Source organism: Scyliorhinus torazame, chromosome 14, assembly GCF_047496885.1.
Source record: "Scyliorhinus torazame isolate Kashiwa2021f chromosome 14, sScyTor2.1, whole genome shotgun sequence".
NCBI lineage: Eukaryota > Metazoa > Chordata > Chondrichthyes > Carcharhiniformes > Scyliorhinidae > Scyliorhinus > Scyliorhinus torazame.
This window is the reverse complement of record NC_092720.1, coordinates 207,512,766-207,539,272: the sequence shown is the minus strand read 5'-3', so window position 1 is coordinate 207,539,272 and position 26,507 is coordinate 207,512,766. Positions and strand designations below refer to the sequence as shown.

Genomic DNA, 26,507 nt, shown 5'->3' with positions numbered 1-26,507 from the left:
GAATCTATTTCCACCCCACTTTCAGACAGGACCTTCAGATCACAACAACGCGCTGTTTAAAAAATAAAAATTCTCATGTCCCCACTGGCTCTTTTGCCAATCACCTTAAATCCGCCCCCTCATCCCAGATCTCATTTGAATAAATCTCTTCTCCAACATCCCCTTGTGACTTTTGAAATTGTACCTTCATTCTTCCTGTCAGAACGTACCACTTAACATTAGTGTGTTAAATTGCAACTTGTCACGTGCCCTCCCTATAGCCAGTCTCTCTAGGACCTCCTGAAGCTTGTCACTGTGACCAGTCATTGTGAGGAATCATTGTTGCGGCAACGTGTCCCTCTTTTCAGCAATATTCAAAGCAGGCTATTGTTCAATGGAGCCTCGGCCCAGTGTGCATGTTGGAGCCTTGGTGCAGCTGAAGAAGTTGCATATATATATTTGGCTGAAATGCCGTAGCCCCACCAGCACGACATGCACTGGTGTAGAAATGGGGAAATATCTGGTCAGATTCCAAATCCTCAGCAGCCAACTCCCCTATTGGGAAGTAAAGAGAATGGAGGAGAAATCTGCCACCATGGTGGGACAGGTTGTGGCAACCTTTGCTTTCTGCCAACGCCCTGACACCCGAGTGAAGATTGTCAACCTCCGCCTCCCGTAGGATTGCAGAAGGGGGGCCACTTGGCCCACTGCACTCGTGCTGGTTCCTTGATGGATCTGTCCAATTGACACTACAACCCCTGCTCTTTTTATTCCATAGCCCCGAACCCCCAAGCAAGGATAATCCAGGGAACTACAGGCCAGTGAGCCTTACGTCAGTGGTAGGGAAATTACTGGAGAGAATTCTTCGAGACAGGATCTACTCCCATTTGGAAGCAAATGAACATATTAGTGAGAGGCAGCATGGTTTTGTGAATGGGAGGTCGTGTCTCACTAACTTGATAGAGTTTTTCGAGGAGGTCACAAAGATGATTAATGCAGGTAGGGCAATGGATGTTGTCTATATGGACTTCAGTAAGGCCTTTGACAAGGTCCCTCACGGAAGACTAGTACAAAAGGTGAAGTCACACGGGATCAGGGGTGAGCTGGCAAGGTGGATACAGAACTGGCTAGGTCATAGAAGGCAGAGAGTAGTAATGGAAGGATGCTTTTCTAATTGGAGGGCTGTGACTAGTGGTGTTCCGCAGGGATCAGTGCTGGGACCTTTGCTGTTTTTTAGTATATATAAATGAAAATGTAACTGGTCTGATTAGTAAGTTTGCAGACGACACAAAGGTTGGTGGAATTGTGGATAGCGATGAGGACTGTCAGAGGATACAGCAGGATTTAGATTGTTTGGAGACTTGGGCGGAGAGATGGCAGATGGAGTTTAATCCGGACAAATGTGAGGTAATGCATTTTGGAAGGTCTAATGCAGGTAGGGAATATACAGTGAATGGTAGAACCCTCAAGAGTATTGAAAGTCAGAGAGATCGAGGTGTACAGGTCCACAGGTCACTGAAAGGGGCAACACAGGTGGAGAAGGTAGTCAAGAAGGCATACGGCATGCTTGCCTTCATTGGCCGGGGCATTGAGTATAAGAATTGGCAAGCCATGTTGCAGCTGTATAGAACATTAGTTAGGCCACACTTGGAGTATAGTGTTCAATTCTGGTCGCCACACTACCAGAAGGATGTGGAGGCTTTAGAGAGGGTGCAGAAGAGATTTACCAGAATGTTGCCTGGTATGGAGGGCATTAGGTATGAGGAGCGGTTGAATAAACTTGGTTTGTTCTCACTGGAACGACGGAGGTTGAGGGGCGACCTGATAGAGGTCTACAAAATTATGAGGGGCATAGACAGAGTAGATAGTCAGAGGCTTTACCCCAGGGTAGAGGAGTCAATTACTAGGGCATAGGTTTAAGGTGCGAGGGGCAAGGTTTAGAGTAGATGTACGAGGCAAGTTTTTACACAGAGGGTAGTGGGTACGTGGAACCCCTGCCGGAGGAGGTGGTGGAAGCAGAGACGATAGTGACATTTAAGGGACATCTTGACAAATACATGAATAGGATGGGAATAGAGGGATATGGACCCAGGAAGTGTAGAAGATTGTAGTTTAGTCGGGCAGCATGGTCGGCACGGGCTTGGAGGGCCGAAGGGCCTGTTCCTGTGCTGTACTTTTCTTTGTTCTTTGTACCCACCTCGCATGTTTTTTTAAATCCAATTCCCTCTTTTGAAAGTTCGAATTGGATCTGCTTGCACCATACTCCCACTTCCCTGACCAAAGAAATCTCGTGTCCCCTCTGGTTCTTTGGTTCTTTAATATAAATACGTGCCTCGAGTGACCCTCCTGCCAGATTCTCCTTTGTCACCAAGCTTCCAGTAACGTCTCAGTCATCCAGAGCCCCAGGCTAATGCTCTGGGGACACAGGTTCAAATCCCACCAGGGCGGATGGTAACATTTTAAACTCAAATAATAAAATCTGGAATTGAAAGTGAGTTGTCAATCACGATTGCCGTGAAAACAGTAAGGGTGAAACTATCCTCATATTCGTAAACCCATCTGCTTCACTAAGGTCCTTTCCATAGAATCTCTGCAGTGCAGAAGGAGACTATTCGGTCCACCGAGTCTGTGACGATCCTCTGTAAGAGCTCCCTACCTAGGCCCACTCCCCTGCACTATCACCGTAACCACACTTAACCTTTTGGAGACTAAGAGGCAATTTAACCAGGCCAATCTGCCTCATCTGTACATCTTTAGACTGGGAGGAAACCGGAGCACCCGGAGGAGACCCACGCAGACACTGGGAGAAAGTGCAAACTCAATACGGACAGTCACCCAAGGGCGGAATTAAACCTGGGACCCTGGAGCAGGAGGGCACTGTGCCACTGTGCTGTTCTTCGGGAAGGAAATCTGCCATCCTTACCCGGTCTGGTCTACATGTTGACGCTGAACTGCTGTCGAGGGCAATTCGGGATGGGCAATAAATGCTGGCCTTGCCGGTGATGCCCACACCCCATGAACAAATAACAAAAATGTACTCTGCCTTTCTAGTGGTGAGGGTTGGCTGAATCGGAATTCTGGGAGGGGGACTGCCAGTGACAACCCTGTCAGTGAGGGTAAGGAGCCCTCGGGTGTGTGGACTGAAGCTCGGTTCTCTGTGTTTCTGTTCAGGAGCTGAAAGTCACTTCTCAGCCCAAGCTGAGTGAAAAGAAGGAGGCAGGGTCCATCTTTGAGAAGGAGCAGTGGGCTGTCCCAGTCGACATCAGCACCCCTGTGGACGATTTCTACAAGCGAATCCAGGATCCAGTTTTCAAGGTGAGAGCCAAGCCAGCACTTGCTGTCTCTTGTGGTCTTGGAATTGGGTTTGAGCAGGTTGTGGTGGGGTGTGGGTGGATGGTTTGTGATCTGCGACTGTGTTCGACCTGTTCTAACACTGAATACATCTCACCGCCCCTTTCTTCCTTTGGACCCCATTTTCTCCCCCAATCGCACTTCTTCCCCACCCCATCTCTTCCCTCCCCTCAGAGGGAGTGCTGCACTGTCAGAGGGCCGGTGTCGAGCGAGTGCTGCACTGTCGGAGGACCGGTGCCGAGGGAGTGCTGCACTGTCGGAGGGCCGGTGCCGAGGGAGTGCTGCACTGTCGGAGGGCCGGTGCCGAGGGAGTGCTGCACTGTCGGAGGGCCGGTGACGAGGGAGTGCTGCACTGTCGGAGGGCCGGTGTCGAGCGACTGCCGCACTGTTGGAGGGCCGGTGCCGAGGGAGTGCTGCACTGTCGGAGGGCCGGTGCCGAGGGAGTGCTGCACTGTCGGAGGGCCGGTGCCGAGGGAGTGCTGCACTGTCGGAGGGCCGGTGTCGAGCGAGTGCTGCACTGTCGGAGGGCCGGTGTCGAGCGAGTGCTGCACTGTCGGAGGGCCGGTGCCGAGTTGGTGCTGCACTGTCGGAGGGCCGGTGTCGAGCGAGTGCCGCACTGTTGGAGGACCGGTGCCGAGGGAGTGCTGCACTGTCGGAGGGCCGGTGTCGAGCGAGTGCTGCACTGTCAGAGGGCCGGTGTCGAGCGAGTGCTGCACTGTCGGAGGGCCGGTGCCGAGGGAGTGCTGCACTGTCGGAGGGCCGGTGCCGAGGGAGTGCTGCACTGTCGGAGGGCCGGTGCCGAGTTGGTGCTGCACTGACGGAGGGCCGGTGCCGAGGGAGTGCTTCACTGTCGGAGGGCCGGTGCCGAGTTGGTGCTGCACTGTTGGAGGGCCGGTGCCGAGGGAGTGCTGCACTGTCAGAGGGCCGGTGCCGAGTTGGTGCTGCACTGTCGGAGGGCCGGTGCCGAGGGAGTGCTGCACTGTCGGAGGGCCGGTGCCGAGTTGGTGCTGCACTGTCGGAGGGCCGGTGCCGAGGGAGTGCTGCACTGTCAGAGGGCCGGTGTCGAGCGAGTGCTGCACTGTCGGAGGGCCGGTGCCGAGGGAGTGCTGCACTGTCGGAGGGCCGGTGCCGAGTTGGTGCTGCACTGACGGAGGGCCGGTGCCGAGTTGGTGCTGCACTGACGGAGGGCCGGTGTCGAGGGAGTGCTGCACTGTCGGAGGGCCGGTGCCGAGGGAGTGCTGCACTGTCGGAGGGCCGGTGCCGAGGGTGTGCTGCACTGTCGGAGGGCCGGTGCCGAGTTGGTGCTGCACTGTCGGAGGGCCGGTGCCGAGTTGGTGCTGCACTGTCAGAGGGCCGGTGCTGAGGGAGTGCTGCACTGTCAGAGGGCCGGTGTCGAGCGAGTGCTGCACTGACGGAGGGCCGGTGCCGAGGGAGTGCTGCACTGTCGGAGGGCCGGTGTCGAGCGAGTGCTGCACTGTCGGAGGGCCGGTGTCGAGCGAGTGCTGCACTGACGGAGGGCCGGTGCCGAGGGAGTGCTGCACTGTCGGAGGGCCGGTGTCGAGCGAGTGCTGCACTGTCGGAGGGCCGGTGTCGAGCGAGTGCTGCACTGTCGGAGGGCCGGTGCCGAGGGAGTGCTGCACTGTCGGAGGGCCGGTGCTGAGGGAGTGCTGCACTGTCGGAGGGCCGGTGCTGAGTTGGTGCTGCACTGTCGGAGCGCCGGTGCCGAGTTGGTGCTGCACTGTCGGAGGGCCGGTGCTGAGGGAGTGCTGCACTGTCGGAGGGCTGGTGCTGAGGGAGTGCTGCACTGTCGGAGGGCCGGTGCCGAGGGAGTGCTGCACTGTCGGAGGGCCGGTGCCGAGGGAGTGCTGCACTGTCGGAGGGCCGGTGCCGAGGGAGTGCTGCACTGTCGGAGGGCCGGTGCCGAGGGAGTGCTGCCCTGTCGGAGGCCTAGTGTTGAGGGAGTGCGGGACTGCTGAATATCAATAAGCCTGAAAGGTTGTGATGAGCACTATATAAATCTGTGTCTTTGATTTTTCTGAGCTAATCCCAATGACCGAATTAAGAACCCACATCCTCTTTAAGGTGGTATATATTTATCTAATCACACCATGTTTTTCTCATTACCCCCTGCCCATTCCTTCAGTGGCCCTTTGAGCCGGACGTCTTTCAGAAGCAGGCAATCCTACGCCTCGAGACCCATGACTCGGTGTTTGTGGCAGCCCACACATCAGCTGGCAAGACAGTCGTCGCTGAGTACGCAATCGCACTTTCGCAGAAACACATGACCAGGTGAGACTGTGCAAAGTAAAGACAAACCAGCCTGACCAATCAGCTGTCAGCCAGATTCCTGATCTAAACCTCGATTCGAGTCAGTAACATTCTTCTCCCTACTTTTCATGGGTTCATGTCCCCAGTCCACGGACTCGTACAAAATGAAGCTTATTACTCCCAGTGCCAATAATGAGGAAGTGCTGCACTGTTGGAAGGTCAGTGCAGAGCAAGTGATGCACTGTTGGACGATCTATAATAAGGGAGTGACGCATTGTTTGTACTCTGGGATTGCTGTGTTGTCGGGCAATCCTGAGGGAGGGTCAGTCCTAAACAAATACTAACTTTGCGATGGCCACTACTGAAGGAGTGTTATGCTGTCGGAGGGTCATTACTAAGGGAGCGCTGCACTGCCGGTGGGTCAGTGCAAAGGGATCACTTCCCTGAGAGTACTGAGGGAGTGCTGCATTGCAGAGATTCAGTATAGACCCAACGTTGTACTTTCGGAGGGTCAAGACTGAGGGAGTGTTGCACTATTGGAGGTGCCTTTCAGATGAGATGTTGAACCAAGGCTTCATCTGCTCCCTTGGGTGGATATAAACATTCCAAGGCCTCTAATTTGAAGGAGAGCCAGGAGTTCCACCCTGGTGCCTGTGCCAATATCTACCCTTCGATCAATGACGCTAAAATGGAATAGCTGATTGTATTTCTCATTGTTGTTGGTGTGGGGCCTTGCTATGTGCAAATATGCCCTCTACGTCATGACAGGGACTGCATTTGGAGAAGTATTTAATTGGTTGGAAAGTGACTAATGGCATCCTGAGGTATTGATGGGCGGTGCAGAAGAAACCAGACAAGGAGGAATATATTTTGTCATTTTGGAGGGTAAATGGGAATGACTTCCTAAATTTGCAGTTATGGTCAACTGTTCCATTTGAGGTGCTAACCAATCTGATTCCTCTCAGATTTCATACGCGCCATCCGGGTATTGGTACTTCCAGAAGCAGGAATTGTGTGGCACAATTGATGAGGATATGTGAATTCTGCACGCTTGCTGTGCATGGAGCCAGTTTGCTTCAGCACTGTCATTTGTACAGAAGGTAGAGTTGTAAATGGTAGCAAGCTAAACTAAATTCCCCCAACGTCCGTAGTTGCAAGTTCGCGTCGACCCGAAGCTGGTGACAGAGAGCGAGGCAGCTCGACCTTTTCCTTCTCCTTCACAGAACAGTGGGTCTGTTATCTTGGACTGAGATGTGGAGAATTTGTTCACCTAAAAGGTTGTGAATCTTTGGAAATCTCCACCTGAGGAGATTGTGGGTGCTCCATTATTGAGTATATTCCTGACTGGGATGGAGTTTTTGTCCTCTCAGGGATGTAGGTAGTGGACAGGAAAGTGGGAATTATAGCTGAAAATCAACCATGATCATGTGAAGCCGTGGAGCAGGCTCAAGGTGCTGCATGGTCTACTCCTGCTCCTGTTTCTGATGCTCTTTGACTGCGTCACTGCTCCTGCTAACACGACTGAATTCTTCCCACAGGACAATCTACACGTCGCCCATTAAGGCACTGTCCAACCAGAAATTCAGGGATTTCAAAAACACATTTAAAGATGTTGGTCTCCTGACTGGAGACGTCCAGTTACATCCGGAAGCTTCCTGCCTCATAATGACGACAGAAATTCTCAGGTCTGTATCTCTCTCTCTTTGTCCTCACTGTCACACCTCCTTCTCTCTTTATTTCCTTCCCTTCTTTCATATTTTTCCACTTTCATTCTTGATTTCCCCCCCCCATAACCCAAACTAATTAACTAGTATCCTCGGGCTTTGTGCCCACCAACCCCTCTCCCCTTATCCTCTACACACTGTGCTGGACACTGAATATCTTCCTCCAAATTCTTTTTTTTTGTTAATTCATTGTTGGGATGTGGGCGTCGTTGGAAAGGCCAAGATTTGTTGCCCATCGCTCATTGCCCTTGTGAAGGTAGTGGTGAGCTGCCAACTTGAAGCATTGCAGTCCATCTGATGTGGGTATCCCCACTGGCGCTGTTCGGGATCTGATACTTATGTTGATGCTGGGAGGCCAGTTCAGTTTATTCTTCAATTTTTTTGTAGTGGTCTAATTGGTTTCTCCAGTAATGTTGGACGTTCAGCTCCATTTGCTTGATGCAGACTCGATGGGCCAAATGGCCTGCTCCTGCACTGTAAATTCTATGATTCTATATAGATTGGAATCAGCGGTTGACAGGATTGGTCATGTTGCTATATTTACTTGCTATAAATATGACAGTCAATAAGGTTTCCCTTCCTTTGTTGCGATATTGATATTATATTGCTTTCAGAGTCGCCAGGTATCAAATGATACCAGTCCTTCAACCGGATATCGATCAAAGACCCAACAACCAGTTAGTTAGTTCAAGTTCAATAATACTTTATTTACACACAAGATTAACTTGTACATGCAACATAAACACTACGAGCTAAATTACACCTAACAACCTGTACTTAACTTCAGGCACCCGGCTTAGGGTCAGAGGAACAGTGGCCTTTGTTCGAATCTGGATCTGCTGGGTCTGGAGAAGTAACTGCGGTTCAGCTGGGTTCATCCGACTGGTAGCGAGCGTTGAACTTGAACTTGCTTCTGGCCGTGGTGCTGCCGTTGGAGATGGACGTGGCCAGAGCGCCAGGTCCAAAAGAGATCGAACACACGGTCTCTCTTTTTCCTTGGGGGTGGGGGGGGGGGGGGGGGGGGGGGGGGTTTGCGCTCTTTTGGGCGGTCCTTAGGTTTGGACCCAATTAATTCGGCAGGTTTCGATCACTGCCTTCGATCTGAGCCAATAAAGGGGCGGGTGTCTCGATGGCTGGGCGTGTCCTAAGCGGTCATTGACCTTGCTGTTCATGCTTCCTGAGTAAAGAGAGTGGCGCCGATGTGTCTGGAATCGAATCACATACCCGAGTTCCAGTCTTTTGTCTCACGGAGATGGATCATTAGAATGCAAATCGGCTGGGGGTTTAGATACTGTCTGGATTCTCTGCTCACGAATATACATTCAGGCTCTGTGTCTGCCTGAATCTTGTATTGGCCATATTTCCCTTTAGGCTTTGCGAACGTCCATGTTCTTGTTGTAAGTGACCATCCTAGATGGCTACATCACCAGCCAGGCTGGTGATAGTGGTTTAGTGGTAATCTCACTGGACTGGTAATCTAGAGGCTGGGGCTCATGCTCGATAGAAATGGATTCCAATCCCACCATGCTGGTGGATTTTAAACTTCAATTCAATTAATCTGGAATCTAAAGATAGCCACAGTAATGGTGACCATGACAAATATTGTCGATTGCTGTAAAAATCCATCTGTCCTTTTGGGAAGGAAATCTGCTATCTTTTCGATTAGGCACGTTGCAGCCTTCTGGGCTGAACATTGAGCTCAACAACTTCAGACCATGAATTCTCTCCTCCATATTAACCTCCTTTTTTTAATCCCATTTTTGTTTGTCCCAGTGTCCCCATCTATCACTTGTTCTTAACTTCTGCTTTCAAAAAGCACTGACCTTTGTTCTATTAACACATTCTGCTCTCTTTTATGCCTCTATCGGCACCTTCTTGAGTCCTTCACACTATCATTAACACTCCCTTTGTTTTGTGCCCACAACACCTTTGTCCAATCTCCACTAGTTCCTACCTATCTCTGATCTTTTTCTCTACTCTGCCCTCTCCCAAATAAAATCCATCATGTTTCTCAATCTCTTTAGCTCTGAAAAGAAGTCATACAGATTTAAAACTCTGATTCCCTCCACTGATGTTGCCGGACCTGTTGAGTTTTTCCGCTTTATTTCAGATTTTCAGCATCCGCAGTATTTTGCTTTATGATAATCTCCCATCCTTAACTGGTCTGCCCTAGACATGACTTGAGACCCACTGGCAATCTGGCGGACTCTTAACTACCTTCTTAAATAACCTAGCCCACCACAAGGGCGGCATGTGGTGCAGTGGTTAGCACTGACACTGCGGCGCTGCAGTTCGCATCCCGGCTCTGGGCCCCATGTCTGCGTGGGTTTCACCCCCCACAACCCAAAAATGTGCAGGTTGGGTGGATTGGCCTCGCTAAATTGCCCCTTAATTGGAAAAAAATAAATAATTGGGTACTTATTATTAAAAAAAATCTAGCCCACTACTCAGCTCCAGGGCAATGAGGGATGGGCAACACTGGTCTTGTCAACAACACTCTCATTCCCTGAAATAAGTTTTGAAGAAGTAGTGCGGACCATGACTCTGTACCTTTGTCTCCCGCAGGTCCATGTTATACAATGGCTCGGATGCTATTCGTGATCTTGAATGGGTGATATTTGATGAGGTTCACTATGTCAACGATGCCGAGGTGAGGCTAACCCACAACTTCCAAGTAGCACCTCCTCCGAACACTCAATGGAACTGGAGATCATCCCTACAGGAGAGGAATTAGACTAAATCGCGCAGCACAAGAGGCCATTCGGTCCATCGTGTTCATCCTGGCCAAGAGCTCTAACAAGAGCTACTCCCGTGCTCCAATCCCATAACCTTGCAAATTATCCCTCTCTCTATAAATACATCTGTGTGGTTTCCTTTTGAACAGTCTTATTGAATCTCTTTGCACTACCCTTTTAGGTTGTGCGTTCCACATCATAACAACTTGTCGCAAAAAAAAATTATTTTCCCTGAATTCTTTTTCCTAGTTTTCTTAAAACTGTGTGTGATAATTGTCCCTTTAAGGGCAACACAGCAGAGTAAGGATCACATGGCCTGCGTTGCCCTTAAAGGAACAATCACCACCTGTGCCTTCTGGTTTGCGACGTTCTGCAAGAGCTTTGATCTGTTTATTCTCTCAAGACCTTCATAATTTTGGGAAAGGGAAGTCAATACAATCCCACTCCTGAGCCAGAAGGTTCAAGTTCTACTCCAGAGAGGGGTGGAGATAATTCTCCAAGGCTGACAGTCCACAGAGCAGCACTGAGGGAGTGCAGCACTATTGGATGAGATGTTAAACTGAGGGTTTCCGTCATCCACCTCCGGTGTGCATTAAGGACCTGCTACAAAGGTATTTTTTTCATAGAACATAGAGTGCAGAAGGAGGCCATTCGGCCCATCGAGTCTGCACCAACCCACTTAAGCCCTCACTTCCACCCTAACCGCGTAACCCAGTAACCCCTCCTAATCGTTTTGGTCACTAAGGACAACTTATCATGGCCAATCCACCTAACCTGCATGTCTTTGGACTGTGGGAGGAAACCGGAGCACCCGGAGGAAACCCACGCAGACACGGGGAGAACGTGCAGACTGCACAGACCGTGACTCAGCAGGGAATCGAACCTGGGACCTAGCGCTGTGAATGTCATAGAATTTACAGTGCAGAAGGAGGCCATTCGGCCCATCGTGTCTGCACCGGCTCTTGGAAAGAGCACCCTACCCAAGGTCCACACCTCCACCCTATCCCCATAACCCAGTAACCCCACCCAACACTAATGGCAGTTTTGGACACTAAGGGCAATTTATCATGGCCAATCCACCTAACCTGCACATCTTTGGATTGTGGGAGGAAACCGAGGCACCCGGAGGAAACCCACGCAGACACGGGGAGGATGTGCAGACTCCGCACAGACAGTGACCCAAGCCGGAATCAAACCTGTGACCCTGGAGCTGTGACGCAATTGTGCTATCCACTTGTGCTACCGTGCTGCCCTTTTCCTAAGCTATTTGACTGGCGATTGGATTAATTTTGTTAGCATTATGTCTAGTGGCAGTTTAAGCAGTGGGTCGAGGTTGCTGTGGCAACATTTACTTTTTATATGTATGTTGTAGCCTGGTTCGAGGGAATGCGATGGTAGAGGCCCCAATATCTTCCCCCATCACATGGCTGATCAGGAATCTCTCCCACTATTACCGCCTGCCTGTGTTTGAAGGATTTACTGTTTGGCCCTTGACCTGTTCGACCACATTATGGCTGAATGTTCCGTGACCATCCAGTCCTGGAGTGAGACTCGAACTCAACCCTTCCATCTCACAGGCAAAGGCACTACCGACTGCACCACCAATAATTCTGTATGCGTATGTTTAAATCTTTTCTATGTTGGGCATTTATTGTGAAGAAGAGCAAAGGGGAGTTCTCTGCATGGTCCTGGCCAGTATTTGACCCTCAACCAACATTGCTGAAAACAAATGATCTGAATTTGCGACTAGCAGGACCTTGTAGTGCGCCAATTGGCAGCCGAGTTTCCGACTTCACAACTTCAAGAATTGCTTAATTTCCTTTGAAGATCATGCCAGTCGCTATATAATTCTTCTTTCTCCTTGCAGAGGGGAGTTGTATGGGAGGAAGTGCTGATCATGCTTCCGGACCACGTGAACCTCATCCTCCTGAGTGCCACAGTTCCCAACACCCTGGAGTTTGCCGACTGGATCGGGTGAGCTGTTTCCTTCGAAAACCGTGACTGCCACCCGCCTGTTCCCTCGCTGTGCCGCATCCTACATATTCCAGAGGATCCTGAAGGAGGAGGGGGGAGGGCAGTGGGGGGTGGGACGGTGAGACACTGGTTAGACCCTTTAATTGTCACTGATTTGAAAAGGAAATCAAGTGCAAACCTTGTCGACTGTGTGAGGAAATGGAGTCTTGATTTATCGAAGGCTAGCGAGACGGTTCAGTAAAGATTTTGATGTGAAGCATGTTTCCATAGATTTCTATTTAGTGCATTGTTCTGAAAGAGTCCCTTTTTGACACGCCGAGTCCACATGTACTACACTGATAGTGATGTACTGCTATTGATGCTATTTTGCTGAATCCAGTGAACGCAAGGTCCATCCAGTTCATCTTCCGTCATCCCAGTAGTTGCATGTTACAACGATAATGGACTTGTTGACTAATCGTAGCATTCAATCTCTTTATTAATGAGTCTGCAGCAGACTTTGACATGAGGTGTGAAAGCCTCCAGTGGTGGAGAGCCCCGGGATACAGAAGTCTGAAGTCACCTGTTGATCCCGGGTTGGCTACACTTTGCGTTGTGGAATCAAACGCTACAGACCACAAGCAGTAGGACCACTAGGAGGCCATTCGGCCCCTCGAGCCTGCTCCGCCATTCAATATGATCATGGCTGATCGTCTCCACTTTCCCGCTCCCCATATCCCTTGATCCGCTTAGTGCCCAAGAATCTATCGACTTCTGTCTTGAATACAGTCAGTGACGGAGCATCTGCAGCTCCCTGGAGTAGAGAATATGTAAGGTTCATGAATGATGACATTTCTCTAGATCTCAGTTCAAAATGGCTAACAACTTATTCTGAGACTGTGCCCTATGTTCGAGGTTCCCCAATCAGGGGACATCAATCCCTGTGTCCACCCTGTCAAACCTCTTCAGAATTTTGTATGTATCAACGACTTCACCTGTCATTCTTCCAAACCCCCAAGAATTATAGACCTTCAACACAATCTTTCCTCATCGGAAAATCACCTCATCCCAAGAGTCAGTTTTCTCAACCTTTTGTTGCTCTCCTAAATATGTCTTTTAAAAAATTCTTTCACGGGATGTGGGCGTTGCTGGCAAGGCCAGCATTTATTGCCTTTCCCTAACTGCCCTTGAATCAAGTGGCTTGTTAGGCTAAAGTCAACCTCATTGCCGTAGGCCTGGAGTCGCATGTAGGCCAGACTGGGCGAGGATGGCAGATTTCCTTCGCTAAGGGGCATTAGTGAACCTGATAAGATTTTGCGACAACCGACAATTGTTCCGTGGTCATCATTCGACTTGTAATTCAAGATTTGAATTGAATTCCAATTCCACCATCTGCCGTGGTGGGATTAGAGCCTTGGTCCCAGAGCATTACCCTCGGTCTCTAGATTACTAGACCACTGATAATGCTAGTGCTCCACTGCCTCCATAACCTTCTTCAGTACCAACTAAACCCCCTAACCTTTACCGCCAAGAAGAAGGGCCAGCAGGCAGATGTGAACACTAGTCCAGAATAGTTTTAGGAACAAAGGATATAAAAGCTTCAGTGGACCATTTCGGCTGTTTGAGCCTGCTCCGTCATTCAGTAACATCTTGGCTGATCTTTGACCTCAAAGCCACCTTCCCACACTATCCCTGTATCCTTTCATTCCCTTAGTATCCAAAAACCTGGTGATGCCCTTGAACATAGTCAATGGCTGATTATCCACAACCGTCCGAGGTAGGGAATTCCGTTGAAGAAAGACGTTTTTCCTCGTCCTCAATCCTACATGACCGACCACTTATTCTTAAACGACGTCCCCCAGTTCTACATTATCCAGCCAGGGGAAACAGCTTCTCGCCTAAGTGCCCTTTCAATCCCATTTGGTGTTTTATATGTTTCAATGGGATCACCTCCCATTTGTTTAATCTCCGGGAAATACAGGCCCAGCCCACTCACTCCTCGTAGGACAATCCCCCGGGATTGTCCCTGGAATCATCCCAGGAACCAGGCGAGTGAAGCTTGATTTCACCCCCTGTAAGGTAAATACATCACTGCTTGTGTAAGGAGATTAACGATACACAGTACACCAGGTCTGCTCTCACCGAGGCCGTAGGCATTCGTAGTCAGGCTTCCTCACTCTTAACCCTCTGTCTTCCAAAGTCCAGAGAGCTTGGGTGTAAGATCTAGTCTGGGCTCCTCCTTAGCTGGGCGTTTCTATGACTTGGATGTTGGTTGAACTTGGATTCAGAGATGCCGTAAGTGTTGGCAAAGGGGCAGGGGGTGGTTAATCAAGCTATGCTACTGGTACGAATGCTGCTATACTTGTAGATCGTCTCCCCTCCTATTCCACCGCTGTTATCCTGAGCAGAGCCTCCGTGAACCCATTCACTGTTCCAAAATTCGGCACTGCTTGTCATCAGTATCTAAGATTGATTTAGGTTTTTTTTTATTTCCGACCTTCCTGCATCCCCATTCTGGTGCCAAATGGGCGGTCTGTATCGACTGGTGTTCGACTGGTGTCTGCATCTACTGGTTTCAATGTTTGCACTCTTCCAATCTCTTTATCCACTGAAGCCCAAGTAGGCAGCTTCTGACCCCAGTCTCTTGCTTCCCCCCCCCCCCCCCCCCCCCCCCCACTCCCATTGCAGGAGGATAAAGCAGAAGAAAATTTATGTGATCAGCACCATGAAGCGGCCGGTGCCCCTGGAGCACCATCTGTACACGGGCAACAGCCAGAAGACACAGAGCGAACTCTTCCTACTGGTCGATGCTCAGGGAAACTTCCTCACCAAAGGGTGAGTGCAGTGGGTGTATTTGTGTGATGTTTCACCCTGGATATTGTTAGAGCATCTGTACGCGCACCTGTGTGTGTGTGTGGTGTGTGCGTGCCGGAGGGTCGGTGCCGAGGGAGCACCGCACTTTGAGGGTCCTGTACTGTTGAATGTGACTTCAAACCAAGTCTGATGGAAGAGAAGGCAGCTGGGGAATTCTCTCCGGTGTCTTGGCCAACAGTTAGCCCTCAATGAACATTATAAAGCAGATTACCTATTCATTGTCACATTGCTTTTTTCTGAGAGCATATTGGATGCAAAATGACTGCTGCGTTTCCTCCATTACAACATTGACTACACTTAATGATAAAATACCGAATTGGCTGGAAAGCACTTTGGGACATACTAACGTTATGAGTGGCGCTAGTTAAATGCATGTTTTTTTCCCCTGTTTTTCTTAATCCTTCGCATCCGGAAGACACCCAGTACTCATCTCTGCCTATAAATTTTTTGCTCCTGCATATTGATAGGTTTTACTTTGCAATCTGTAGAATAATAACCATCACTTCAGAAACCATTGGCTGGATTCTCCGCAGCCCCGTGCTGAAATCGTGTTTCCGCCTGAATCGGGCCCGGCGCCACTCCGGCGATTCTCTGGGCCCTGGAGAATCGTTTGCCAGAGGCCCTCCCAGCTATACTCCGCTCCCGGCTGGCCGAGTTCCCGACGGCGTGGAACTAATATGGTATGGCCGACCGGGACTCTTGCACGGTGGCTATGGACTCAGTCCCCGGCTGCCCTGGTGTGGGGCGGGGTGATCGAGCACCGGGGGGGCCTTATGGGTGAGGCCGGGGCAGCGATCATAGAATTTACAGTGCAGAAGGAAGCCATTCGGCCCATCGAGTCTGCACTGGCCCTTACAAAGAGCAACCCACTCAATCTACCCTATCCCCCCAACCCAGCAACACCCACTTAGCCTTTTTGGACACTAAGGGCAATTTAGCATGGCCAATCCACCTACCCTGCACATCTTTGGACTGTGGGAGGAAACCGGAGCACCCGGAGGAAACCCACGTAGACATGGGGAGAGCATGCAGACTCCGCACGGACAGTGACCCAGCCGGGAATCGAACCTGGGACCCTGGAGCTGTGAAGCAATTGTGCTAACCACTATGCTACCGTGCTGCGCGCAGCCAATCAGGGGGGCCTACATTGTCCGTGTTGGTCCTCTGGAAGCTGCCGCGCATGCGCGGACTCGGAACCGGAATTGCGGGGGCCCGTATCCGCAGCCAAAGCTGCGTGAAGCTCCCTGGGTCCCTGCTAGCCCCCTGCAGGGCATTGAATCGACTTATATTTTTTGCAGGCAAATGGGGAGTAAAACACCAGCCTTTTTAACGAGGCCGTGGGGACATAGTCCCATTTTTGGAGAATCCAGACCCATAAGTCAGTCTTTCATATCCTGCTTTGTTAACTAGCTGGTCGTCGCATTGCTTAGTCTGTCCTCCGGGTACTCACAGTTTTACTCTTGTCTCCCTCTGCTGCTGATGGCCAGGTACTACGCAGCGGTGGAAGCCAAGAAGGAACGTGCCAGCAAGCACTCACAGTCCTTTGGAGCCAAGCAGCCAGTACACTATGGAGGCCCCAGCCAGGTGGGAATTTTTCTGCTCTCTGAAGAAAGCCGCTCATTTGTCCTTCATAAATGCTTCATCACGTCTGGGTGCTGTACTCCCTGTTTGAACTGCAGGGCGAGGGAATGGACCCGGGGAGAGGAGGCTGAAGAGGGAGAAGGGCTGGAAAGCGGGTGGGTGGGTGGGTGGGGGGGGGGTCTTTTGGTCCTCTGGGAGACTGGGGAGGGGGCCTGGAAAGTTGGGGTTGAGTGGGAGGATTTTTTTTCCATTGCTGGAGGGGCGGGTGTGATCGGTGTATCAGGGAGAGGGGACAGGGAGGATGGCTGGGGAAGAGGGAAGTCGGGGAGAGGTGGCTGCTGGGGTTGGGGAGATGAGTACTAATTTGTATCTTAAGATGGTTGATGTTATCACTGATAAATCCTGATCGACTGCAACCAGTATGGCGGGATGAGTTTAATTAGCGTTTAAAATTAAATAGAACACACTCAACATACTACGGTGACTGGTAGCGAGTGTGGCTCCAGTGCAGACAGGACACCTGGCCGCTGTATTTCTTTCTGTCTGTTCTCTTCTTTGCGCAGTGCCTCATATCATCACCACCTCTCAAATCACTCAGGACCGCCTAACTTTACTGAACTCTCCCAGTCTCTTACCTTTTTCTTTAGGGGTACTCCTTGTTGGATCATTGGCGAGGCCTTTCAGCCCTATAAAGATTTATCTGATTAGAACTACCCCCATAAGATGTCTAAGCCTTGGGTTGAAAAATGCACCTTTAATGTCACCCACCTGCCATTAACACCTTGAGCCTTTCCTTTCCACGCACTTTCTATCTTTGGTCAATTAGACCATAAGACATAGGAGCAGAATTAAGACACTGGGCCCATCGATTCTGCTCCGCCATTCAATCATGGCTGATATTTTCTCATCCCCATTCTCCTGCCTTCTCCCCATCACCATTGATCCCCTTATTAATCAAGAACCTATCTATCTCTGTCTTAAAGACACTCAGTGATTTGGCCTCCACAGCCTTCTGTGGCAAAGAGTTCCACAGATTCACCACCCTCTGGCTGAAGAAATTCCTCATCTCTGTTTTAAAGGATCGTCCCTTTAGTCTGAGATTGTGTCCTCTGGTTGTAGTTTTTCCTACAAGTGGAAATATCCTCTCCACGTCCACTCTATCCAGGCCCCGCAGTACTGTAAGTTTCAATAAGATCCCCCCTCATCCTAAACTCCAACGAGTACAGACCCAGAGTCCTCAACCGATGCTCATATGACAAGCTCTTCATCCTTTCTCTATCTTATGGCCGATCCCCATAGCCAGTGACTTTCCAATTCCAATTCTCCTCCCACACCTAGTGGTGCACTAAGGCAGATTTTTATCTGTTTCTATAGATAGTAATTCCTGGGACAGGCCGCTTGTCTGTCGCCAGGGGCTTCTAGCTGAGCGGAGCCATTCCACATCAAATGTGGCTGACCAGGCCTCTCTCCCACTCCTACCGCCAGTGTTATGGGCCAGGGTTTAGAGAAGCTCAAAGTGTATCATGGAGTTCACCTGACCCACAACTTTTAAAAGATTGTGGTATGGGGAGCACACGGCCCACTCTACAGGTGTGGTACAGCAGAAATGGAAAAGTATTTTTTAAAGCAAAACAATGTTTATTCTATGAACTCAAGTTAACCTTTTTAAAACATACAGTGAACATCTTAGCAACCATCAATTAAATACAACCGCCAAAGAATACAACACTAAGTAATCCTTTAAGTTTTCCTTTTAATATCCATGAGACTTAAAACACCTTTTACCAGAAGCACATCAGGTTAAAGTCATTAGTTTTAAATCACCAGGATCGGTTTACAGTCTTTAGATTACAGAGAGAGACTCTAATACACCTTCTGGCTGTGACTGCAGCTATCCAGCTCTGAAAACGAAACTATAAAACACCCTGCAGCAAACAGCCTAAAACGAAAGTAAAAAGCTGACACAGCCCAGCCCCACCCACTCTCTGACATCACTGCAGTAGTAAACACCCATTTCTTAAAGGTACTCTCACGACAGATATTTATATACACACCCATTTATAAACACCCATTTCTTAAAGGTACTCTCACATGACACCAGCCATTGGCGTGTTTGGAAGGGTTTGCAGCTTAGTGCACTTAACCCGGAGTTTCAGGCTCGGGGGCAGGGCGCCCTCCTCAGCGAGCCAGTGCCATAACTCCCTCCAGTCCTATCCTCCAACGCGTCATTGTTCCCATGGGCCCGCTCATATTGGCTAACCAGTCATCTCTTCAAATTTCTTATCAGATTGTTGAACCAATGTATTGTACACCAAAGCACTTCCACACATGAATGAGCTTGAGTTGCAGCAGAATCCTAATGAAGTGATGTGGAATAAAAAGCCCAACACGGCTTTGTAATATGGTTCCAAAAACGAAGCACTGCGGGTGGTGGAAACCTGAAATAACAATTGCTGGAAATCCTGAGCAGGTCGGGCAGCATCTGCGAAGAGAAATGTTTCTGGTCGAGATGACCTGCTCTGAGGAAAGTTCATCTTGACTTGAAATGTTTCCACTGATGCTCCTAACGTACCTTGCTGCCACTATCGGTGCCTTTTTTGTCCTTAACACTTCCTTGTCTTGTGCCCATGACATCTTTGTCCAATCTTTCTCGGCTTCCACCCATCCCTGACCTACTTTCCTCCACCTGCGGCGCCCCAATTATACCGTGTGAAACCCATCCCATTTCACCCTCTTCTGCTCGGAAGAAGTCATACAGACTCAAGACGCTAACTCTGTTTCTCTCTCCACAATTGCTGCCTGACTTGCTAGGTTTACCCAGCATTTCTTATATTTAATAAATTCAGAGTACCCAATTTTTTTTTTCCCATTAAGGGGCAATTTAGCGTGGCCAATCCTCCTGAGTTGTGGGGGTGAAACCCACGCAGACACGGGGATAATGTGCAAACTCCATACCAACAATGACCCGGGGCTGGGATTGAACCCAGGTCCTCGGTGCCATGAGGCAACAGTGCTAACCACTGCACCACAGTGCTACCCGACCCAGAATTTCTTGTATAAAAACATTTTTTAATTCTCCTTTTTCACATTTTCTCCCAAGTTTACACCCAACAATAATCAGTAACCAATGGAATGCCAATCCCCATATCAATAACAACGATCCCATCCTCCCACCCAACCCCCAAACATTAGTCCGCATGTTAACATAAACAAATGACAAAAAGGAATCCGGAATCACCCATAGTCACCATTAACACATACAGTCCCCCCTCCCCGCAACCCTCCCACCCCAATGTTCGATGTGATTCCATTCTTGGAAGTGCATAATGAATAACGCCCATGAATTGTAGAACCCCTCCATTCCTCTCCTCAGTTCAATTTCACCTTTTCACGAGTCAGGAATTCCAGCAGGTCCCCCCCGCCACGCCAGGGCACAGGGTGGAGAGGTTCATCTCCACCCCATCAGGATCTGCCTTCGGGCGATCAACGTGGTGAAGGCTGCAACATCTGCCTCCGCACCCGTTTCCAACCCCAGCTGGTCTGACACCCCGAATATGGCCTCACGAGGGCCCGGGTCCAGTTTCACGTACACCACTTTAGAGATTGTCCCAAAAACCTCTTTCCGCCCCCACCCCCCCGCAACATTCACACACACCTTCTAACCCCCCCCCTCCAAGAGCCGGCTCATCCTCGCCCTTGTGAGGTGTGCTCTAGCCTGCAAACCGACCCCCAAGAAACAAATCTTTTAGTGTCTTAACCCCGTTCTCCTCCCATCTACCCAGCATTTCTGCGTTTCTTTCAGATTTCTAGCATCGGCTGTATTTTGCTTTTATTTGCGATATGCCCAGTTACTCTCCCATTGGACCTCATCTGACCATGGGCCTCTTTCCAAGCGACTTCCAGCTTTCAACATCTAAGAATTCTCATTTAATTACACACCCAGACACATGTACACGTGCGCAGTCGACCACGCAAGCACCCTATTGCTAATTTCGCTTCATTGAAGCTCCTACTTTCAACCTTCTGTTCACACTGACAGTTCTAGGTTACTGTTTGATGGTTCAAACGGCATTTCCAGTGCCTCAGTGACATGCCAGGCTCAGACATTGAGGAATAACCGTAACTGCTGAGCTGGTTCCAGCCCAAGCATTATAAATGACTTCTCACCACGGTGACATCCTAATCTGTTTATTGCTTTTTCAAATTTGATGCTTTATGTTGCTGCAAAAAAACCTGAAGGTGTTTCTGGAAGGTGCGACAGCCTTCATTGATGAGATACGGGGGTGGAATCAGGTGTCCAAATTTCAGCGCCTCTTGTTTTATGGCAATATTCGCCTGTTCTAAGATTGTTTTAGGAATTCTTCTCGGGCTTATCGTCCCCACAGTGCAGAACGGGGCCTTCCGGCCGATCGAGTCTGCACCGACCCTCTGAAAGAGCACCCTACGTCGGTCCACTCCCCTGCCCTATCCCTGTAACCTAACCATATCTTTGGCCAAGAGACAATTTAGCATGGCCAATCCACCTAACCTGCACATCTTTGGACTGTGGGAGGAAACCGGAGCACCCAGAGGAAGCCCACCCAGACACTGGGAGAACGTGCAGACTCCACAAAGTCACCCAGGGCCGGAATCGAACCCGGGCCCTTGGTGCTGTGAGGCAGCAGTGCTGGCCACCCCAGTTTGGACCCTAGTTTGGAGTCATTTTAAAGGGCTTGAAATTAAAGGTGAGCCACTTTACATGACCGCTGTATAGATTAATTGTCTCATTCATTTTGCTCTTGGGCTTTCTGGAAACGGCAATATATCAAGTATTGATCTTACCACCTCCATTCTTCGCTTCAGTCAAAACCCCTTTACATTGTTCCCTCATTTCTCTATCATCTTCCCACATCGATCCTATTCTAGACTGCCGCACTTGCTCTAGCTCCTGCGCCCATTCAGTGTCCCAGGGTGGAGAGGTGGTAATTTCACTGGCCGAGTAATCCAGAGACCCCAGACTAATATTCTGTGGACATGAGTTCAGCTGGTGGGATTTGAGTTCTGTTATAAAATGCTGGAAAATCTCAGCAGGTCTGGCAGCATCTGTAGGGAGAGACGAGAGGTAACGTTTCGAGTCCAGATTACCCTTTTGTCAGTTATAAAATATTGTTATCCAAAATGTGAAGTATAAAGTTGGTGTTGGTTGATCTCTGACTGTCACTGGTTATTGTAAAAACCACTTGGTTCACTAATGTCCTTTGGGAAGTGACATCTGCCGTCCTTTCCTGTTCTGGCCTGCATGGTAGCACAGTGGTTAGCACTGTCAGCGCCCAGGGTCCCAGGTTTGATTCCCGCCTTGAGACACTGTCTGTGCTGAGTCTGCACGTTCTCCCCGTGTCTGCGTGGTTTTCCTCCGGGTGCTCCGGTTTCCTCCCACAAGTACCAAAAGACGTGCTGTTAGCTGAATTAGACGTTCTGAATTCTCCCTCAGTGTACCCAAACAGGCACTGGAATGTGGCGACTTGGGGCTTTTCACAGTAACTGCATTGCAGTGTTAATGTAAGCCTACTTGTGATAATAATAAAGATTATATTATGTCACTCTAAACCCACAGCAATGTGGGTGGCCCTAACTGCCTTCTGCCCTGCTCAGCACACGGGCAATTCTGGATGGCCAACAAATGCTGGCCTTGCCAGCATTGCCCATGCTCTCTGAACAAAATCCCCTCCTGCTCGCATGCTCTGCCTTGTCATGTACTTTCTGTAATGCAAGGCTTTTAGGTGGGCAGTCATTAACCACTTGTTGCACCATTTTCCTGTAAAACATGTGATCGGTGTAGTTGCACAAGCTTCTTGGCATCGGATTTACTGACTGATCAAGTATCACCAGGACAATTTCATACCAAACATTTTTGTACAGATTTGCATGCTATTAGTTGCCAATCAAGCAATCTCAGGGCCTTCAATTATCCCAGGGAAAAACCTCCTTCCATCGTACCATATATCTTTGTTCTTTCAAGGAAACAAAACGTGAAAAGCTTCAAGTAAATCGAAACTTAGAATATTAATCTAGCTTGTGTGCATCCACATATACACAGGCACACAGAGGCACGCGTGCATCAACAGGTAGAGCGCACAAATACGCAGAGGCACGTGCGTGCGCGCACACACACACACACACACACACACACACACACACACACAAACACACACTGTAATATGTAATAGAAGCACCCACTTGCCTTTTAGACACAAAATTGCTCAACTTACAGACTACCTCACAGCAATTTAAAAAAAAAATGTTTTAAAAAAAAGTTTTTTGTTTAATATACTGCACAATAAATAAAAGGTATGTGGATCAGATACAATTTACAAGAGTTCAACATTGGAATTGCACCCCCATAACCCCACATCCTTCGCCACCGTACCCCCCTTTTTTGTTATTTTATTAAAGATATTTTATTGGAATACACATTTTACAAAAGGTGATTGTCATCTATTTACGTATGCAAACCTCTTTCCTCCCTCTGCCCCATGCCGTTTGGCCCCACCCCATCATTTCTTTCCCCCCCCCCCCCACCCAAAAACAAACTTTAGGTGTTTCTTTGGGGTCTTGTACATTAATTGGCCCCCTCATGTCTATTCCTGCCATGGCCAACCCCTCCCTCCTCTCTCCCTGGCTTCCCCCCTCGCCCTGGCTTCCCCTCACCCCTCCCCTCTCCTCTCTGCCTGTTCCCTAGCACTTTGTTGACTCCGTGTGGTTCCACCCCCCACTCTCCCCTTGCTCTATTGGCTGTTGGCTTCAAACAGGTTTGTGGAAGCCATGCTCTGACCCCCGAATGGTGAATTTGATCTTCTCCAGTGGAGAAACTGTGACAGGTCTGCCAGCCAGTCTGAAGCTTTGGTTGGCGCTGCTGATCGCCAGTTGAGGTTCTTCAGCGGGCGATTAGGAAAGCAAAGGGAAGAGTGTCAGCCCCCTTTCCCATAAATGGCTGGCTGGTCTGATATCCGAAAGACTGCCACTTTCGGGCTTGGCTACACCCTTGCTCGCACAATCTTGAACATTGCCTCCAAGAATTCTGCCCAGAACCCGACAAGTCTGGAGCATTCCCCAGGGGTGGCATGATGGCGCAGTGATTAGCACAGATGCCTCACGGCGCCAAGGACCCGGGGCTCAATCCTGGTCCTGGGTTACTGTCCATATGGAGTTTGCACATTCTCCCCGTGTCTGCGTGGGTCTCGCCCCCACAACCCAAAGATGTGCAGGTTAGGTGGATTGGCCACGCGAAATTGCTCCTTAATTGGAAAAAGAAATGAATTGGGTACTATAGAACATGTGGATGTGGTTGGCCAGGCCTCCCTGGCACCATTCACATTTTTCCTCCACCTCTGGGGGAAAAGCCTAGTCATTCGGGTTCTTGTCAGTTGGCGCTCTGTGTCAACTCCACCTCAACTTTCAATTGCAATTGCCTTGCGCAAGTGGAGGCGGAGTTGGCCCACTTCAGGGCTTCGCTCCAGAGTCCCCACCCTATTTTTATCCCTAGTTATTCCTCCCACGTTTCTCGTGTTTCGTCCAATGGGGAGCATGCCCTTTCTAATAGTCGTCCGTACAGGTCCCCTCAGATCTCCCCTTCTAGGTTGCCTGCATCTAGTAGTTTCTCTAACGCTGTGTGCCTCAGCTTCCGTGGGTATGTTGTGATCTCCTTGCGGAGGAAGTTCTTTACCTATAGGTGTCGCAGTTGTTCCTATTGGTTAGTTATGGTTTTTCTGTCAGTACATCTAAGGGCGCTAGCCTGCCCACTGTGTAGAAGTCCCGAACAGTCTCCACTGTCCTGTCTCCACCTCCTAAAGGTGGCATCTTACATGGCTAGAGATAGCTGAAGGGATTGTGGAAGCATTTGTGGTGATCTTTCAGGAATCACTGGAGGCAGGTAGCATCCCAGAGGACTGGAAAATGGCTAATGTAAGACCACTGTTTAAGAAGGGAGGGAGGCAGAAGACGGGAAATTATAGGCCGGTTAGCCTGTCTTCAGTCATAGGTGAGATTTTAGAGTCCATTATTAAAGATGTGATTGCAAAGTACTTGGAAGTGCATGATAAAATAGGACTGAGTCAGCACAGCTTTGTCAAGGGGAGGTCATGTCTGACAAATCTGAGAGGTAACAAGGAAGTTAGACAAAGGAGAACCAGTGGATGTGATTTATTTAGATTTACAGAACGCCTTTGACAAGGTGCCGTATAGGAGCTGTTAAATAAGCTAAGAGCCCATGGTGTTAAGGGTAAAATACTGGCATGGATAGAGGATTGGCTGACTGGCAGAAGGCAGAGAGTGGGGATAAGGGGTCTTTTCCAGGATGGCAGCTGGTGACTAGTGGTGTGCCTCAGTGATCGGTGTTGGGACCACAACTTTTCACAATATACATAAATTATCTGGAAGAAGGAACTGTTGCTAAGATTGCGGTGTGGGCTTGGGTAAGGTGCTCTTTCCATGGGCCAGTGCCGGCTCGATGGGCCGGATGACCTCCTTCTGCACTGTAAATTCTATGATATGATACAAAGATCTGTAGATGGACAGGTAGTATTGAGGAAGTAGGCAGGCTTCAGAAGGACCTGGACAGGCGAGGAGAGTGGGCAAAGAAGTGGCAGATGGAATACAATGTCAAAAAGTGTGAGATTATGCACTTTGGTAGGAATCATGGTGGCAGACACTATTTTCTAAACGGGAAATCAGAAGCACAAAGGGACTTAGGAGTCCTCGTTCACGATTTTCTTAAGGTTAACATGAAGGTTCAATCGGCAGTTAGGAAGGCAAATGCAATGTTAGCATTCGTGTCGCGAGGGCTAGATTACAAAAAGCAGGAATGTACTTCTGAAGCTGACTAAGGCTCTGGTCAGACCCCATTTGGAGTATTGTGAGCAGTTTTGGGCCCCATATCTAAGGAAGGATGTGCTGACCTTGGAAAGGGTCCAGAAGAGGTACACCAGAACGATCCTTGGAATGAAGAGCTTGTCATATGAGGGGCGGTTGAGAACTCTGGGTCTGTACTCGTTGGAGTTTAGAAGGATGAGGGGGGGAGGGGATCTTATTGAAACTTGCAGGATACTGCGAGGCCTGGATAGAGTGGACGTGGAGAGGATGTTTCCACTTGTAGGAAAAACTAGAACCCGAGGCCACAGCCTCAGACTGAAGGGTCGATCCTTTAAAACTACGATGAGGAGGAATTTCTTCAGCCAGAGGGTGGTGAATCTGTGGAACTCTTTGCCGCAGAGGGCTGTGGAGGCCAAATCTCTGAGTGTCTTTAAGACAGAGATAGATAGGTTCTTGATTAATAAGGGGATCAGGAGTTATGTGCAGAAGGCAGGAAAATGGGGATGAGAAAAATATCAGCCATGACTGAATGGTGGAGCAGACTCGATGGGCTGAGTGGCCTAATTCTGCTCCTATGTCTTATGGTCGGCACGGACCTGTGCTTGCCGCAGTACTGTCTCCGTTGATTCCAGGTTTGAAGTGTGGCTACCACGACTGGGCTTGTTAAGTGTTTGGCTGGCAGGGATGGGAGTGCTGCCATGGCAAGAGCCTGGAAGGTCGTCCCTGTACAGGAGCTCTCCATCCTCACCCATTCCATTTCTGGGCGTTGTACAGGAGTTTCACCCAGGAGATGAACCCTGTCCCCAGGCCAAACCGTTCTAGTACTTCAATAAGGTACTTCCACTCGACTCTGTCGAAGGCCTTTTCTTCGTCCAGGGAGACAATCACCTCCGGTGTTCTCTCCCCGGATTGGGTCATTATCACGTTGAGCAGTCGCCTAATATTTGCTGTTAGCTGTCTACCCTTGACTAAGCTCGTCTGGTCCTCTGCGACCACCTCTGGTATGCCAGAATATTTGCATGTTTTCGCATCCACGTTGAGCAGCAAAATGGGTCTATATGATCTGCATTCAGTTGTGTCTTTGTCTTTCATAGGTATCAGCGATATGGTGGCTGTGTTAGCGTTGGAGGCAAGGTGCCCCTCACTAGCGAGTCTGCGAACATCTCCCGGAAATGCGGGGCCGGTGCTGTTGCAA

General features: G+C 49.5%; 1 protein-coding gene across 1 annotated transcript in view; it reads left to right on the top strand.

The window, feature by feature from the left end:
* The window catches only part of skic2 (SKI2 subunit of superkiller complex), a 94,919-nt gene that overhangs the window by 12,252 nt on the left and 56,160 nt on the right, over window positions 1-26,507 (top strand). The window contains exons 9-15 of the mRNA XM_072475533.1: window positions 3,151-3,294; window positions 5,474-5,619; window positions 7,137-7,283; window positions 9,888-9,972; window positions 11,925-12,031; window positions 14,699-14,845; window positions 16,372-16,468. Of these exons, the coding sequence (XP_072331634.1) occupies window positions 3,151-3,294; window positions 5,474-5,619; window positions 7,137-7,283; window positions 9,888-9,972; window positions 11,925-12,031; window positions 14,699-14,845; window positions 16,372-16,468 (873 nt within the window). The remainder of the gene's footprint in view (window positions 1-3,150; window positions 3,295-5,473; window positions 5,620-7,136; window positions 7,284-9,887; window positions 9,973-11,924; window positions 12,032-14,698; window positions 14,846-16,371; window positions 16,469-26,507) is intronic.